A 15231-nucleotide genomic window follows, 5' to 3' on the forward strand; every position below is an offset into this window, starting at 1 on the left:
TCAAAGCTTTACAATACGTGGTTTTATGGGCAATCCTTTAAAGAAATGAATTATTTCACGAGTTTTGGTTTGACCGTATACGAAGTGTTGGGAAAGTATTGTTTACAATATCGATGAATAGTGAACAATTGATTTATTTTGCTATATCATCGAAATCCACGGCCGTGGGTTCGATTCCCACAACTGGAAAATATTTGTGTAATGAGCATGGGTGTTTTCCAGTGTCTGTGTGTATTTATACATTATATAAGTATTTATATGTAGTATATAATTGTATATTAATATTGTAATATCAACTATCTTAGCACCCATAACACAAGCTACTCTGTATGCTTACTTTGGGGCTAGATAGTGATGTGTATTGTTTAAGTATATTTATTATAATTTTTTATTTTATTTAAATAAGCGAAAACGTATAAATTAATAAATTATTTTATGTTCTATAAGTATAGTTATATTTTATATTTTTCAGATTTCCAAAAAATCATGATTTAAGACAAAAATGGCTAATTTTAAGAAGGATCACATTAATTTAACATTCTTCGATTCGATGAGAATCCTTTTTCATCGTATTCATTCTTGTTTGTGATAATATAGGAATTCCCTAATTTTAAAATATCTGAATACCAGCAAGTTTTAATTTTAACATTTATTTATATAATTTTTTTATTGTGTCCAATAGTGTAAAAGAAAGATATCATTCACAAATTTGAAAAAAGATTTTGCTGGTTGGTTGCTTTATGTACTCATATACATACTAATGTTGCCTTTATAGTAATATTTTAGTAGATATAACCAAAGAATAAAAATTACCTATTGCAGAATTTATCACCTGAGCAACAAGTAAGACAACCCTTGCAAGAAATGAACCTTAATCTGTTATCAGAGAGTCATGACAATGCTGTTTCCCAAAATGGAATACAAGTAAGTAAAATTATTTATTACGGGTATATGTATTTTAATAATGATTTATTATTTGAAATCTATAGCCATTGGTCTATTTATTTGGTTGGCATTTAGGTAGACTCAACATAATTAAAGACTAATTAGATTTATTTTTTTATTAAGATCTAGATTTTCGACTATAACTACCTTTGACCAAGCGGCTGGGCTCAAGTCCAGGGTTATCCTAAAAATATAATTACCTATGAAAAGGAAAAGCTGATTAAGCATTGGACAAAGTTCTAGGCAAAAATCAATAAACTATGTTAATATTGAATAATACTATAGTTGTTTAAAGTAACGATAATTATTTTGTTTTTTTGCAGGATATAATGGTTCCATCTACTAATCAGTCTGTCAGTACACCAAACGTACGAATAGTAACGGATGGTTAAATTAAGGACGTTATTATCTTTAAGGACGCCGTAATGTTCCGTACGCTCTATCTGTATATTATTGATTAATCTGTGTTAAATACAAAACACTTGTACGGAAAATCAATTGTATGAAATTTTATATTATAATAATGTAAGACAGAATTTAAAATGTTTCATTTTAGTAAACATAATATTTTGTATAATTTTATATCGAGTGCTTAATTATTATCGATAAAACAGCCCTAGCTCAATTTAGAGACCAAACATGGTTACCGGAAGCCTCAATAATAATTACTTGTCACATATCCTCTATTATCTATGTATCTAAGCATCGCCTGATGAGACCCGATGTGCCCGAAGGCTGAAATAAAGATAGAGGACAGAACGGTTCTCTAAGGGCGTTCTCTATAAGACTCGGACCTCGGCTTACAGGGTACTTATTTTATAAATAATTTGCTGTTTTTGCTACTTTGTGTTTTTTTTGCTCTAACAAATATTCGCCTCTAAAAATATTCTCTTTGATCAGTAATTGAATTGTACTCTTTGAGTTTGATTTTTTTTACTTTATTTTCTGTGGTCGGTGCATGTGACAGCGAAGCGATATAAAAATTAAAATATTTCTCAATATAACTTGGACTTTGTTTATTTTCAACTTTATAATTTATACAACATCAAATTGAATTTATACAACATTGTTCACAATGCCGCGTTTCCACACGGTAGAAATCAATAAAACAGAATGGATTGTACCTGAGAGATATCAAATGCTTACACCTGTAGGATCTGGGGCTTACGGTCAAGTTTGGTATGTATTTATTTAGAGTATATTATAGGCAACGTGCCAGTGTTTATTTTTGAATTCATTTTTTTAAGTTCATAACCGCAAGCATGTAGCTTATCCATTATTTAAGATTACATTTAGAAAACATAAGCACAGTCTATAATTGTGTGGGTGGAACTGGTTCTGTCCTCTATTGTCTATCAAGCCATATCATTAATTATAATTATATCAATTATTCATAATTAGAGAGTTACATTGATTAATACATAATCTACTTAGCCTCGTGACTCGCTGAGCTATGTCAGTGTCTTTGCAAATCTCCTCTTTTCTGATTTGATCAGATAGAGAAACTCAGCGAGCGATGGAGTAACCAAACCAACTTTATTAAATAATATGCCCCATAGTTAGCAACCAAGATTCAGATCCATAGATTATCACTGGCAACACACACTGTTTGTATATTAATAAGAAAATAAATCTGTACATATATGTACAGATTTATTTTCTTTCTATTGGTGTATTATAATACACCAACAGAAACAGCACATCTTTGAGAGCATTTTGTTAAAAAGTGGTTTGGTTAAAAATTTAGACTGCTTATTCACATTAATCTTTGAAACTACTGCTACTACAGCTCACAGCTAGATTAAACATAGAGCTTATAAGATTCTGCGAATGTTTTGATGGCAAACAAGGGATTTTTTCATCTGTCCCTTATGATAAAATTATTAATTACTCTACTTGTAACTGATTTTTGCAGCTCTGCCATTGACACCTTGCATAACATGAAGGTGGCAATAAAGAAATTAGCAAGGCCTTTCCAATCAGCTGTGCATGCTAAGCGCACTTACAGGGAGTTGAGAATGTTGAAACATATGAACCACGAAAATGTTATTGGTAAGTTTATGTATTGTCATGTTATTCTCTTGTTCTGAAATACTGTGTCTAAAAAAACAATCCATTTTTGAGAATTTGTTCTTGGTTTTTATCAAAACAAAACCAGTTGATATGCAGTGATAATGCAATATGTTATTGATGCATTTCTTGCTAAGTATTTTTAAGTCCAAAAAAATATTTAAACGTTTACGGCCTCTGTGGCGCAGTGGTATGCACGGTGAATTTACAAGACGGAGGTCCTGGGTTCGATCCCCGGCTGGGCAGATTGAGATTTTCTTAATTTGTCCAGGTCTGGCTGGTGGGAGGCTTCGGCCGTGGCTAGTTACCACCCTACCGGCAAAGACGTACGTAGAAACCGAAAGGGGTGTATATTTTCATCCTCCAAGGTATGCTTCCATCTTAGACTGCATCATCACTTACCATCAGGTCAGAGTACATTGTAGTCAAGGGCTAACTTGTGAAGAATAAAAAAAAAAAATGTAACTGAGGTGGGCCATTGAAAAAAGCTGATAGGTCAGATGGTTACTTGACTCAATTTAATATTTGTATGTTTTCATTGTTATTATACAGTTAAATGATTGAATAATGAAAATCCATTATAAGTTAAACAAGTTTTCTGGCACTATATCTGGTCTCCACGATACAGATCAATCTAGTGTGGAGACCACAGGCAATGGCAGGCTTGGTTTTTTGTATCTATTTTTGGTTATAGATTTTATTTATTTATTACTCGCTCGTTGCACTATTGTTGTACAAAAATATATTCTAGTGGGGTTACATTATCTGTGCAGTTTGGCATGTTACAACTTAATAACTAAAAATTTGTAGTACTATACCTACTATTTGAATATGATTTTCAATTAGTTGGGGATGAAGAGGGAATTATTAGTAATATCTGTATTGCAAATTTTCTTATAATTAAAATTTTATTTTATATCACCAATATTCCCATTCTCCAACTAGTCAGAAAAGGCTGTATTAGAAGTGTGTGAAACAATAGTCCAGTGGATGGCGATCAATACACGACCTTTGGTGCAACATTCCCATAGGGTCTATAATCTATATATCCTTATACTGCAAAGAATTAATATAAAAATGTGCAGATTTTGAAATTGCTTAAAGTTTTGTGTGCTCGTTTTTATTTAGTTGTCTCTGGTACTGCCCTAAACAGAATGATAGATAGCTTATAGGCTAATCCTGGACTATTGCTGGAATATTTTATTCATCCTAATAATAAAAATAATTCTAGGCCTGCTGGACGTATTCACTCCTGAAAAGAATCTGGAAGAGTTTCAGCAGGTTTACCTGGTGACACATCTCATGGGAGCTGATCTGAACAATATAGTCCGCACTCAGAAGCTGTCTGATGACCATGTCCAGTTCCTCGTCTATCAGATACTTAGAGGACTCAAGTACATACATTCGGCTGGAATCATCCATAGGGTATGTCTATCAATTAACAATTTAATTCATTTATCCTAATGACTAGCTGACGCCGCGCGGTTTCACCCGCGTGGTTCTGGTTTCCGTGGGAATACGGGGATAATATAAAGCCTATAGCCTTCCTCGATAAATGGGCTATCTAACACTGAAAGAATTTTTCAAATCGAAAAAAAGAATCGAACCTCTAGTGCCTGAAATTAGCGCATTCAATTAAACAAACAAACTCTTCAGCTTTATAATATTAGTATCTAGACTATATTGTACTGTCAAAAAAAATTACTTAGTTCAGTAGACTCAATTACCCAGACTAATAATAATTGTTATCATGAAAATATTAATTGAAAATTCCAGTAATTGATATCCAGACTGAACTTGTTTCAACATAACAGACCATCAAGTCTAAAGTTTAAAAGTGTTATTACTATTAATTTAAGTTCTGTTTTATGTTTAGGATCTTAAACCCTCAAACATTGCTGTCAATGAAGATTGTGAGCTGAAAATTTTAGATTTTGGTTTGGCGAGACCCACAGAAACTGAAATGACGGGATATGTGGCTACAAGGTATGATTGTTTTATTATAACAAGATTTTGCATTAAATTATTTTGTTTAATGTTCCAGTAGAATTCTAATCTGATGTAGCAGAGCTTACGGTATAGCATGACAAGGAATATAAAAAAACCTATTATAAAATTGGTTTTCTGTAAAGTCTGTTTACTGACGATAGTTGAACGTGACTATGTCATAAGAAAATAGTGATGGAATGGTTGCATTTATCAAAAGAAAATGTTCGTTTTCTTAAAATAATAATCTCCATAGACCAAAATATACTTTATTTCTTGTAAAAAAAGTTGGCCACCCAGAGCGAGGGAACTACGCACGACGTCATCTTGTTTCGAGTGTGCAGCCGGCTCCATCGAATTATAAGACGTTGTCACGTTAAAAATCTTCATTAAGGGCCTCACCAAGTATCTTTTGCAGTATATATGTATATATACAGTCAAATTAAGTAACTTTCTCCTTTTTTGAACTCGGATAAAAAGTTAGTTCCTTTTTTTCTAAAACCTGGTGAAGATTTTTGTTCTTCTGGGCAGGCTATAATAAAATATTCCTGGCATATTATAAGTCTTTAAAATTTTAGGGATCTTGTTGGAGAGTTTAGACTATTTATGATCAAATTCATTGTAGGTGGTACAGGGCTCCAGAGATAATGCTTAACTGGATGCACTATAATCAAACTGTAGACATCTGGTCAGTTGGCTGTATTATGGCTGAATTACTGACAGGTAGAACACTGTTCCCAGGTACAGACCGTATCCTTTTTGATTTTTCCTTATTTAAATTTTATTCTAATAATACTCTTGTTTGTAAAGATGTTTTACTGTAGTTTTGATGTCTAGTGTAGCTTTACATACTTTTATGAGTAAATTTTATCTCAATGTATTAGCCTATTTGGATTTACTAGAAAAAGTTTTGGACTAAGGTAAGATGTATTTTTTTAATTGCTGTTTTTTGTTAGTTTAGTGTCAACTTGGAAATGAAGTACACTAGTATGCTTGCATGGTCTCCGAAAATTAAGTATGTAGTTGTTAAAACACAACACTGTCCAACAATGTGAGGAGTCAAAAATTATAAAAATATTGTAGCATCGAGCATGGCATCTCATTACATGTGTATGTTAATTGTTAAATCGAAAGATGTGACGTCACATTAAAAAAATAATGGTATTATATAATGATAGATACAGAACTTGTTGAATGTAGTTTGCCAAATAAATATACAAGATAAAATAATTGAGATTCACATAATATGTACAACTACATGAATTGCCCGTCTTCTTCTTCTTCTTCAGCCCATAATGTAAACCATAAAAAAATCATATCTTAATAATATAATCCAGGAATATCTTGAGAATCATTTGTGACTTATATTAATAGTTCGTCTATTTCAGCTCCTTGAAATTTTAAGTCTCTTATAATAAACTACCTACTTAGTTATCTTAATACGTAGTTATAAAAAGTTTCTTCTTCAATCTATCTTTGTAGCGAAATTCATCAATTTTGCAAGCAAACATACACTCTGACTTACTATATATATCTTTGTATGACACGTATAGATTACGACTTGTACTATACTGTCAGCTAAGAGATAGAGTTAATTATGCATTAATAATAAATATAAATAAAATATGGATTGGGGTGATCATACAGGTACTACCGTTATCATGTTTGATCATTAAACGCTTTTTGTGATAACATTGTCTGTTAGCTTATTTTATTACATTATCTACGCTTTTCAAACCTTAATCGCGGAAACAGATATCCACCAGTTAAACTTGATTATGGAAGTACTTGGCACGCCGGGTCAGGAATTTATGAAGAAAATATCATCGGAATCCGTGAGTATATTTGTGTTTTAAAATAACAGGTGGCATTTTGGTGGCAAGCAACGTTTGCACTATAGAAATTGTTAATATTTACATTGAATAACAATTTTTTGCTATTTTCCTTGGAAATCTGACTGATTTGTTTCTAAATAAAAGTCTACTTTTTAAATCTATCAAGAAAGAGAAGGAAAGACACGATATTAGACAGCTTTTTGAAGAAAATAGCAAAATTTATTCATTAAATGGACTTTGCTTCTTTTAAATATGTTATTGAGACTTCTATTCTTAGAATCCCATAAGCTGATGTAATACTGTCTTGACTTAATTTTATGTCTTGCTTTTTTCTGTGCACTTATTCATGTAAAATGGAATTAATGATTATATTATTTAATTACCTACACATTTAAATGGTTATAAATTAGATCTGCTTGTGGGTTAATGTACATTGTGCTTTATTTAATAATAATTAATATTATTAAAATATGGCTTTATTAAACTGTTCGTCCTGTCAACACACTCGCTTGTGTAAGTTTGGTGCTTGCCTTAACCTTTACGCGTTCAGATATTGACCATCTCACAAGAATATTATTTTTGTGCGGAAAACCTGATCAAGAGACGATTGATACAAAATTAAGTTCGGAGGTAAGCTGAGTGTACAAGTACAGACTTTCTACTTTAGCAAGCCGGTTTGACTTTATATTACTCAGAGGCACAATTATCCGCCCATTTTAATATGACGTGAGTATATTAAAGTGGTCGGATAATTGTGCCTCTGAGTATAGATAGGCAAGCGTTTAACAGGCGGGTTGGTGTGTAAAACCAAATTAGCCTCGGAAATGCAAAAACATATTAAATTATCAAGTGACTGAGTGGGTGCTAAAGCTTTTAAATGATTGATTTAAGTAATGGAATGTTAACACAGCAGATACGCGTTGTTTATTATACATATAAAGTACTCGTAGTATAGGAGACAACATGACAAAAACTGTTGCTAAAGCTAACACTGTTCATTTTCGGTCCAATATTGCTTTCAATCCCATTAAAACGTCTAAATATATTTTAATGTGATGGCGCAATATCATAAAAGCTACGATTGGTAAAACGCTTTTAATTGCATTGCTTCCGTTTAATTCCATGTAATTCACGGATCAATCAAATTTCAATGCCATTGAAGCAATGATATTGAAAGCAATATTGACCCGAAATTGACCCGTGTTACATTTTTGATATTTTTTTTGTTCTGATGTCATGTCTCCTGTATTACCGTATAATTAACAACGCGTTTTTGTTGTGTTGACCTACATCCTAAGGCAAACCACCTTTCGGGATAAAACGCTACTTAGGGGTCAGTGGCGGATCCAGGATAGTACTCCTATCTGTAATAATGGGTCTTGACAGATGGATAGACGAAACTGTTCTGTTATTAAATTTTTTCCTATTAACTATTTAAATATATTAATATTAATTAATTAACTAATAACACTTAAAACAATATTTTTAAATAATAATACTAAACTCATTACAGCTTAGTGTACAGGATACTAGAAAGAAATTAAAATATGTAAGTGTAGGATGCTAAACTAATGCTTGCTATAATTAATATGTATAACGTTAATATGAAAAAATATTGACACAATTGTATAAAAGCTTTATTGTGGAAATGACTCATTTTGTTAAAATTCATACGCAATGATTATTTCGGCCTTGTGTTGTTTCTTCTCGTTTTGTGAGTTTTCTGACATATTTTGGTTTGTGACGTTTTGATTTATTCGTATTGTCTTAGTTAGCGTAATCGTAAAAAAATAATTGTATTTTAACTTGTACACTGGAAGCAGTGTAGCCAGATTTTATTTTTGCCAAGTCGGGATGAACTTTTTGAATGAAAAAAGCGGAATTCTTTCGTCGATAGCGGGACATCTTAAAAGAAATGTAGGTACGTATATTATGAAAAGTTTTGAATATTTATCATTTTATTTGAGTTCAAATTACGTTTACGTGACAATAAAAAATAAATGACTAAAAAAGATTCCGACAAATTGAGAACCTCCGCTTTTTTTAAAGTCTGTTAAAAATGTGATATTTTAAATCGGATTTACCCTATCGTCAAATAGTCTTATTCGTCTTTTTGATAAAAAAACTGAATTTAAAATCAAAAAAGTTTCATTCATTAGAAAAATTTGGCGTTTCAAACATTAGTCTGTGAAAGGAGTGTGCCGCCCGCCCATACTTTCTCATCACGCTGCACGCACGGTCGAGTTATTCCCGAAAAGCGGGTCTGAACCTGTCCCGCGCGGGATCTAATTGTGATTTAAAAATTGGGATATCCCGCCAAAATCGGGACGTCTGGCAACCCTGACTGAAAAAGAAATAAAATAGTAAATCTTTAATAACTGCAATATATGGCGTTTCCCACTCCAAAGGTTGTCGATCCCTGTCACAAAGTGTAGGAACAAATCCTTCAATGCGCTGACAAACTGTGGCATAAGTGTTAAGCCTGTTATTTCACCTACAATCCGGGACTTCAGGAAGCGGGAGTGATAAACATAGCAAAAAAATTGTAGCTACTGTTTTCAGGGTTCCGAACGTACGTAGTACAAAAAAGGAACTCTTATTAATATATTTATTTGATTATTCTATCTGCATTTTAGGCACGTAACTACATCCAGTCGCTGCCTACGATGAAGCGCCGGGAGTTCCGCGAGGTGTTCCGCGGCGCCAACTTACTGGCTATCAACCTGCTCGAACTAATGCTGGAACTAGACGCTGACAAGTAGGTTCATCATCATCATCATCATATGAACCGATGGACGTCCATTGCAGGACATAGGCCTTTTGTAGGAACTTCCAAACATCCAGAGCCGCCTGCATCCAGCAAATCCCTGCGACTCGCTTTATGTCCTCAGTCCACCTGTTCTGATCAAGCGTGTCGCAGGTGTGGTCGACCAACACTGCGTTTTCTAGTGCGGGTTCGACATTCCATACCTTGGGACCCCAACGTCCATCGGCTCTTTGAACTATGTGCCCCGCCCATTGCCACTTCAGCTTTGCGAATCGTTCGATCTATGTCGGTAACTTTGATTCTTCTGTAGATCTTCTCATTTCTCATTTCTGATTCAGAGTATTTTCATTTTAAAGTAAAACTTCCTTAAGTACGCTTAGTTGGAGAGTAAGTAAGTGAATGCGTTGCGAAAAGTGTAATCGAGCGAGGCTTTTAAGATGCGTGCTGCCATCTACAGGTGAAACAGTTTTTGTTATTATAAAATACCAGTAGATGGCGTTCTTAGAGAACTTTGAAACACTCCCTTTTATCTACAGGTGAAACAGTTTTTGTTATTATAAAATACCAGTAGATGGCGTTCTTAGAGAACTTTGAAACACTCCCTTTTTGTACACTTCAAGAACCTGTTGCGATGTAGTTATGCCTGAGACTCATATATGGTATGGTATGTGTAGTACCCTCGTTTTTTATTTATTGATTTTATAAACGTTATATTAACTGATACAGCTGTAAATTACGTGTCATAGTTAAATTGGTTGGTATTATACATTGGCTTCGTTATTAATTATGACATAATATTCTACTTATCGTAAATTATAGGTAAAGTTGATTTTATTTACTGTAACTAACAACAACCGGCAGTAGACGCAACGATAGTTTGCTAATTATGATCAACTACTGGTCAAGTTGGAAACACATTTACTATGTTACAGTAAATCAAATCAACTTTTAATAATTATATTGGGTGAAGATGATTCTATTGACTGTACGGCAATATTTGCAATAAGCAGTATTTTCTTGAAGACAAGCCTGAACACAGCGTGAAAAATGCTACGCGAAAACTACATGCAAACTTAGTACGTAACAAATAGTCAACAATGATTTTGTGAAGTTTCAACTAAAATAAGGCCAGTGGTGCTAACATGCGACCAGTGAAGAGAAATATAGACAAAATGGGCTCGTGGGAGCCCATTTCATTTCATTTCGTGACTTTTGGGCTGGTGGGAGGCTTCGGCCGTGGCTAGTTACCACCCTACCGACAAAGACGTACCGCCAACCGATTTAGCGTTCCGGCACGATGTCGGGTAGAAACCGAAAAGATTATGGATTTTCATCCTCCTCCTAAGTAAAATTTAGCCCGTTTCCATCTTAGATTGCATCATTACTTACCATCAGTTGAGATTGTGGTCAAGGGCTAACTTGTAAAGAATAAAAATAAAAAAAATTCGTTCAATGGTGTCGGAGTTGTCCCAGTCCCATCTCTTTCATACCAAGACAATGAAAGAGATAGCATTTATACCGGTATTTCCGGTTGTCCGGAATTTTGTCTATATCTCTTCACGAGATTATCTCGTCGGTCGTACGTTAGCGACACAGACAGCAAATTTTATAATATTTAAAATTTCTTAACATTCGCGGCGCGCGACTTTGTCCGCGAGAAACCCTACCCTACTCCCAGCCTCTCCTATCCTACCTCTAACCTACCCCTACCCTACCCCTAATGTCCGTCTCCTGGTTCTAAGCTACCTCCACCAATTTTCAGCCAAATCATCCAGTCGTGTGAGTTATAAATTTTAATAGTCTAACCTTCTTTTATACTCGTATACATAGATTGTAATATCAATAACTTTAGTACTTACGAGTAATAGTAATCTCGCGTAATTGCAGGCGTATAACAGCGGAGCAAGCGCTCGCTCACGAGTATCTGTCGCAGTACGCCGACCCTATGGACGAGCCGGTGTCTGCGCCCTACGACCAGAGCTTCGAGGACATGGAACTGCCGGTCGACAAGTGGAAAGGTCAGCCCTCTCAAAATAGCTTTCCTACGCATTTTCTATTGGGCGAATTTAAAGCCTTTGCTTTTGAATCAAATCTTATTGTAAGCGGCTAAAGTTTCTGTTTGTCGCCAATAGCTTATTGGTTGCTTGCGATACTATACTAGCCAATGGGATGAATTTGTTACGTGTAATGGTAGGGCAGGGATAGGTAAGTACATATAAGTTAAAGCAAAATTTGACTGGGTCCACTGGTTTGGATATTCTCAGTTACGAGTATGTACAATATATTTTTGATTTTCAAACCTCATATCACCTTTAATTTTCATATGTAATTAATTTCATTTGTTTTATTAAATCGATACTAATGCGAAAATAAATCTGCCTGTCTGTTACCTTTTTACAGAAAAGCCGTTGAATCACTCTGATGTACACTCTGAAATTATTCTTTTTTTTTGTACGAAAAATCGACCCTAACGATTATGGTAGGTATAAGTAGTTATTATCATAGCATAAAACTTTAATTATATTTTTTTTATTTCAGAGCTCGTGTGGCAAGAAGTTGTAGAGTTTAAGCCTCATCCACAACACATGAACACAGTAATCGAAGTCAACCCTTCGTAATTAGCAATCCATCAACCACGGCACTTTATAGCCATTTGAAACATTGTTTCGAAGGCAATATTTTTACATGCGATTATAACGCCATAGGTCGTTATAAATAAACGAGCTATAAGTTCTAAGAGTCAATTTTTATACATATTATAATATGTAAATGGTAATTATGTTATATCGGTCAGTATGTTATTATATAATAATATAATTATTGTAAAAGTTGATTTTATTTTCTGTAACAGATGTTCTAATCATAGCTCACGTCATTAAGTGGGTAACAAATTGGTATTATTATAATCAACATAATCAACTTGCAATTAGGTAAAGTTGAATTTATTTACTGTAACGAAATTCCGGCCATAGAAGTAGCGATGGTTCGCTAAATATGGTCAACTACTCATCAAGTTGGGAACACATTTGCTGTGTTGTAGTAAATAAAATCAACTTATAATAAATTATATTGGTTTAAGTTGATTATACTTACTGTAATAATTAACATAAATATTTGCGATGAATAGTATTTTGTTCCATACAAGCGGGGAACATATTAGAGAAATCGACGTTATGCTTGTCAAGTCAAATCAAAACTTGCCTAATAAACATTTATTTTTGAATAAACAAAATACCTACATTTAATTTAGCTCAACATGTGGGGAGTGTTCTCAGATCAATTAAGAAGGACCAGTATCGCACACAAATTCACGAACAAAATTTTTGGTATATATCTTATACTAAACTAGAAGTTTATGTCCGTTTTTTACACCATTCAACTACACAAAAAGGTATTTTTACGGAGCTATTTAACCGACGAACACGATTACAACTATGAAACATCGATACTATAGAGACAATTTTTACAATCGCATTAGATCGTTGATCATATACTCTGGCAGAAAGAAACGTCTAGCGAGGCAGGTCCTATATAATAATTGGTCTGAGGGAGGCGCCTGTGCCATGAAAATATTACATACAGAAGTGGTATATTGTAATTTAAAAAAATAGTTTATTTGAAGCGCATCTACTATTTAATAGTTGGCTTATTTTAGATATTACTCTTAGTGTTATCGAATGTTTTATGTATGCAGATTAATTGTTTATGAGCTTTTATATGAATTTGTATATGTATAATTGGTTTTAGCTAGGTAGTGTAAGCAAATAAATTGAATTATTTTTTATTTCATTTTGATGAAATTATATTTATCTCCCCTAATAATTGAGCTATTGAATTATATTTTTACACTAATTAATTTTTTTTTAATTATTTGTTTTGCTATTTGGTATCTATACATGGAAATAAATTTGAATTGCTGTTTGTAATTTTAAATTAACGCTAAATGCTTATGACTACATATATAGTACTTATATCAAAAACCCCATTTAAGTATTAAATTAAATGTCTTTCAGTCTGTGTGTTCTGGTTCTCTGAAAAGGTTGGACCGATGTTGACGAGACTTTCACTAGCAGATAGCTGATCTTATAGGGGAACATATTCACCGTATTACAGAAACTACTCGGGTGAAACTAGTATTTTTGCCATATTTTTAATATGACCAATATTCCCATTCTCCAATTAGTCGAAAAAAATGGTATTAGTGGTGTACTAAAGATTACGAGCCTGAGGTTCTCAAACCATATATCGAGGTATATCGAGAATCAACTGTTTTGATAAGGCCTCTACTATAAATGCTGTGATTTTAATAATTGTACCTCAGCTCTGTCTCTTGTCTATCAATTGTCGTGTACTACAATATATATGTTTGACTTAATATTGTCATACATGATACATACAATATTTACTATGTTTTACCTTAAACATTTCGATATACACAACACAGGTTTTGGCCTAGTTGAATGAAAAATAACTTGGTATTATTAATAATGTCTAAAGATTACATAATATAGTTGTGATATATTAATTATGTTCAAATTAAAAACTAATGAATGTTTTAAAATATTAATTATGAGTAACTTCTTAGAAGATGTGTATAATTTTTCTTGCTTTTATACTAAAAAGTAAAAACCATAATATCTATTTTGGTAAACAATATAAGTCATATTAAATTAAGCCTCCTTTGTAGTCGAGAGAATCTGGAGCTTCGACCCACCACGTTAATCCAACGCAGATTGGGGTTCCGCAATTACTAAGCAGCTATACACAGAAATATATCTAATGCTGCAATGTGCTGTCCTAAAAATCATCGTTCATGCAATGCTTTTAGCTTGCTAACATTTTCGTTTGTCAACCTTTGTATACAAGTTTTTTTACAACATCCGAGGATTTTCATAATATTTTGTAGTATGTCCATATATGGACTTTTATAATATACGTTTTACAGATTTTACATATATTGTTTTTGTGGAATTTTGTCATTTTGTTTGTATATCCACCCATATTTTATATTTCACTGTTATATTATTTATTTTGAGATACCAGTCCATTTCAATGTGACACCTATTTGCTCAGTGTTAATAGCAGAATATAAAATGATTTTATTATATTGATAAGCGGCATCTTCATAGATATATTTTTTTATGGTTTAAGGATTTGTTTGTTTACCACATTATGCTGAAGAGAAAAATCTGCCGTATCTATAAGAATCATTAAAAATTATTTTAACTATAAGCAAAAGCAAGTTGTATCTTGTTTATATATTTTGTTGTTCTGACTTTGAATTTATTGAGTGAATATAAATTTAGGTCATTATTTTCTTTTTATTTATTACCAATTAAAATTAACTCTAGTATAGTATGCACCAAACGTCCGCTCTTACGTTGCAAACTGCGTAGCTGTTACAAATTATATACCTATATTATAACTTTGTCAAGGAATACATATGTACAAGTAAGTACAAAAGATTCACTCCGCAACGTCATTAAAATAGCGACTCTCGCTACGACACAATACGGCGCAATTCAGTTTGAGCACAGTACACTACCGTTTTATTCACCTACAACTTCCTACGCTCACGCTTACGACTTCTGACAATGTTAGCGCTGCATTGGGCGCTTTGGGCTGCCG

General features: G+C 33.2%; 1 protein-coding gene across 2 annotated transcripts; it reads left to right on the forward strand.

The window, feature by feature from the left end:
- The first annotated feature begins 1885 nt into the window (after positions 1-1885).
- LOC112044245 (mitogen-activated protein kinase p38b) lies at positions 1886-13849 on the forward strand. 2 transcript variants are annotated; one of them, XM_024080017.2, is made up of 9 exons: positions 1886-2124; positions 2861-2997; positions 4247-4440; positions 4892-5001; positions 5627-5751; positions 7387-7466; positions 9473-9594; positions 11491-11621; positions 12142-13849. In XM_024080017.2, the coding sequence occupies exons 1-9, from the start codon at positions 2021-2023 to the stop codon at positions 12219-12221; spliced, it is 1083 nt and encodes a 360-aa protein (XP_023935785.1). In that variant the 5' UTR covers positions 1886-2020; the 3' UTR covers positions 12222-13849. The 2 variants fall into 2 exon arrangements, with proteins under 2 accessions (XP_023935785.1, XP_023935784.1); XM_024080016.2 differs by lacking the exon at positions 7387-7466 and adding an exon at positions 6757-6836 and having other exon boundaries at positions 1887-2124.
- The last annotated feature ends 1382 nt before the right edge of the window (positions 13850-15231 follow it).

This window comes from Bicyclus anynana, chromosome 1, assembly GCF_947172395.1.
Source record: "Bicyclus anynana chromosome 1, ilBicAnyn1.1, whole genome shotgun sequence".
NCBI classification, from domain to species: Eukaryota; Metazoa; Arthropoda; class Insecta; order Lepidoptera; family Nymphalidae; genus Bicyclus; species Bicyclus anynana.

Coding starts and splice junctions, on each gene's coding strand:
- LOC112044245 (XM_024080017.2), top strand. CDS start 2,021: ATGCCGCGTTTCCACACGGTAGAAATCAATAAAACAGAATGGATTGTA. Junction 7,467..9,472: donor ATACAAAATTAAGTTCGGAG/GTAAGCTGAGTG, acceptor TCTGCATTTTAG/GCACGTAACTACATCCAGTC. Junction 11,622..12,141: donor GCCGGTCGACAAGTGGAAAG/GTCAGCCCTCTC, acceptor TTTTTATTTCAG/AGCTCGTGTGGCAAGAAGTT.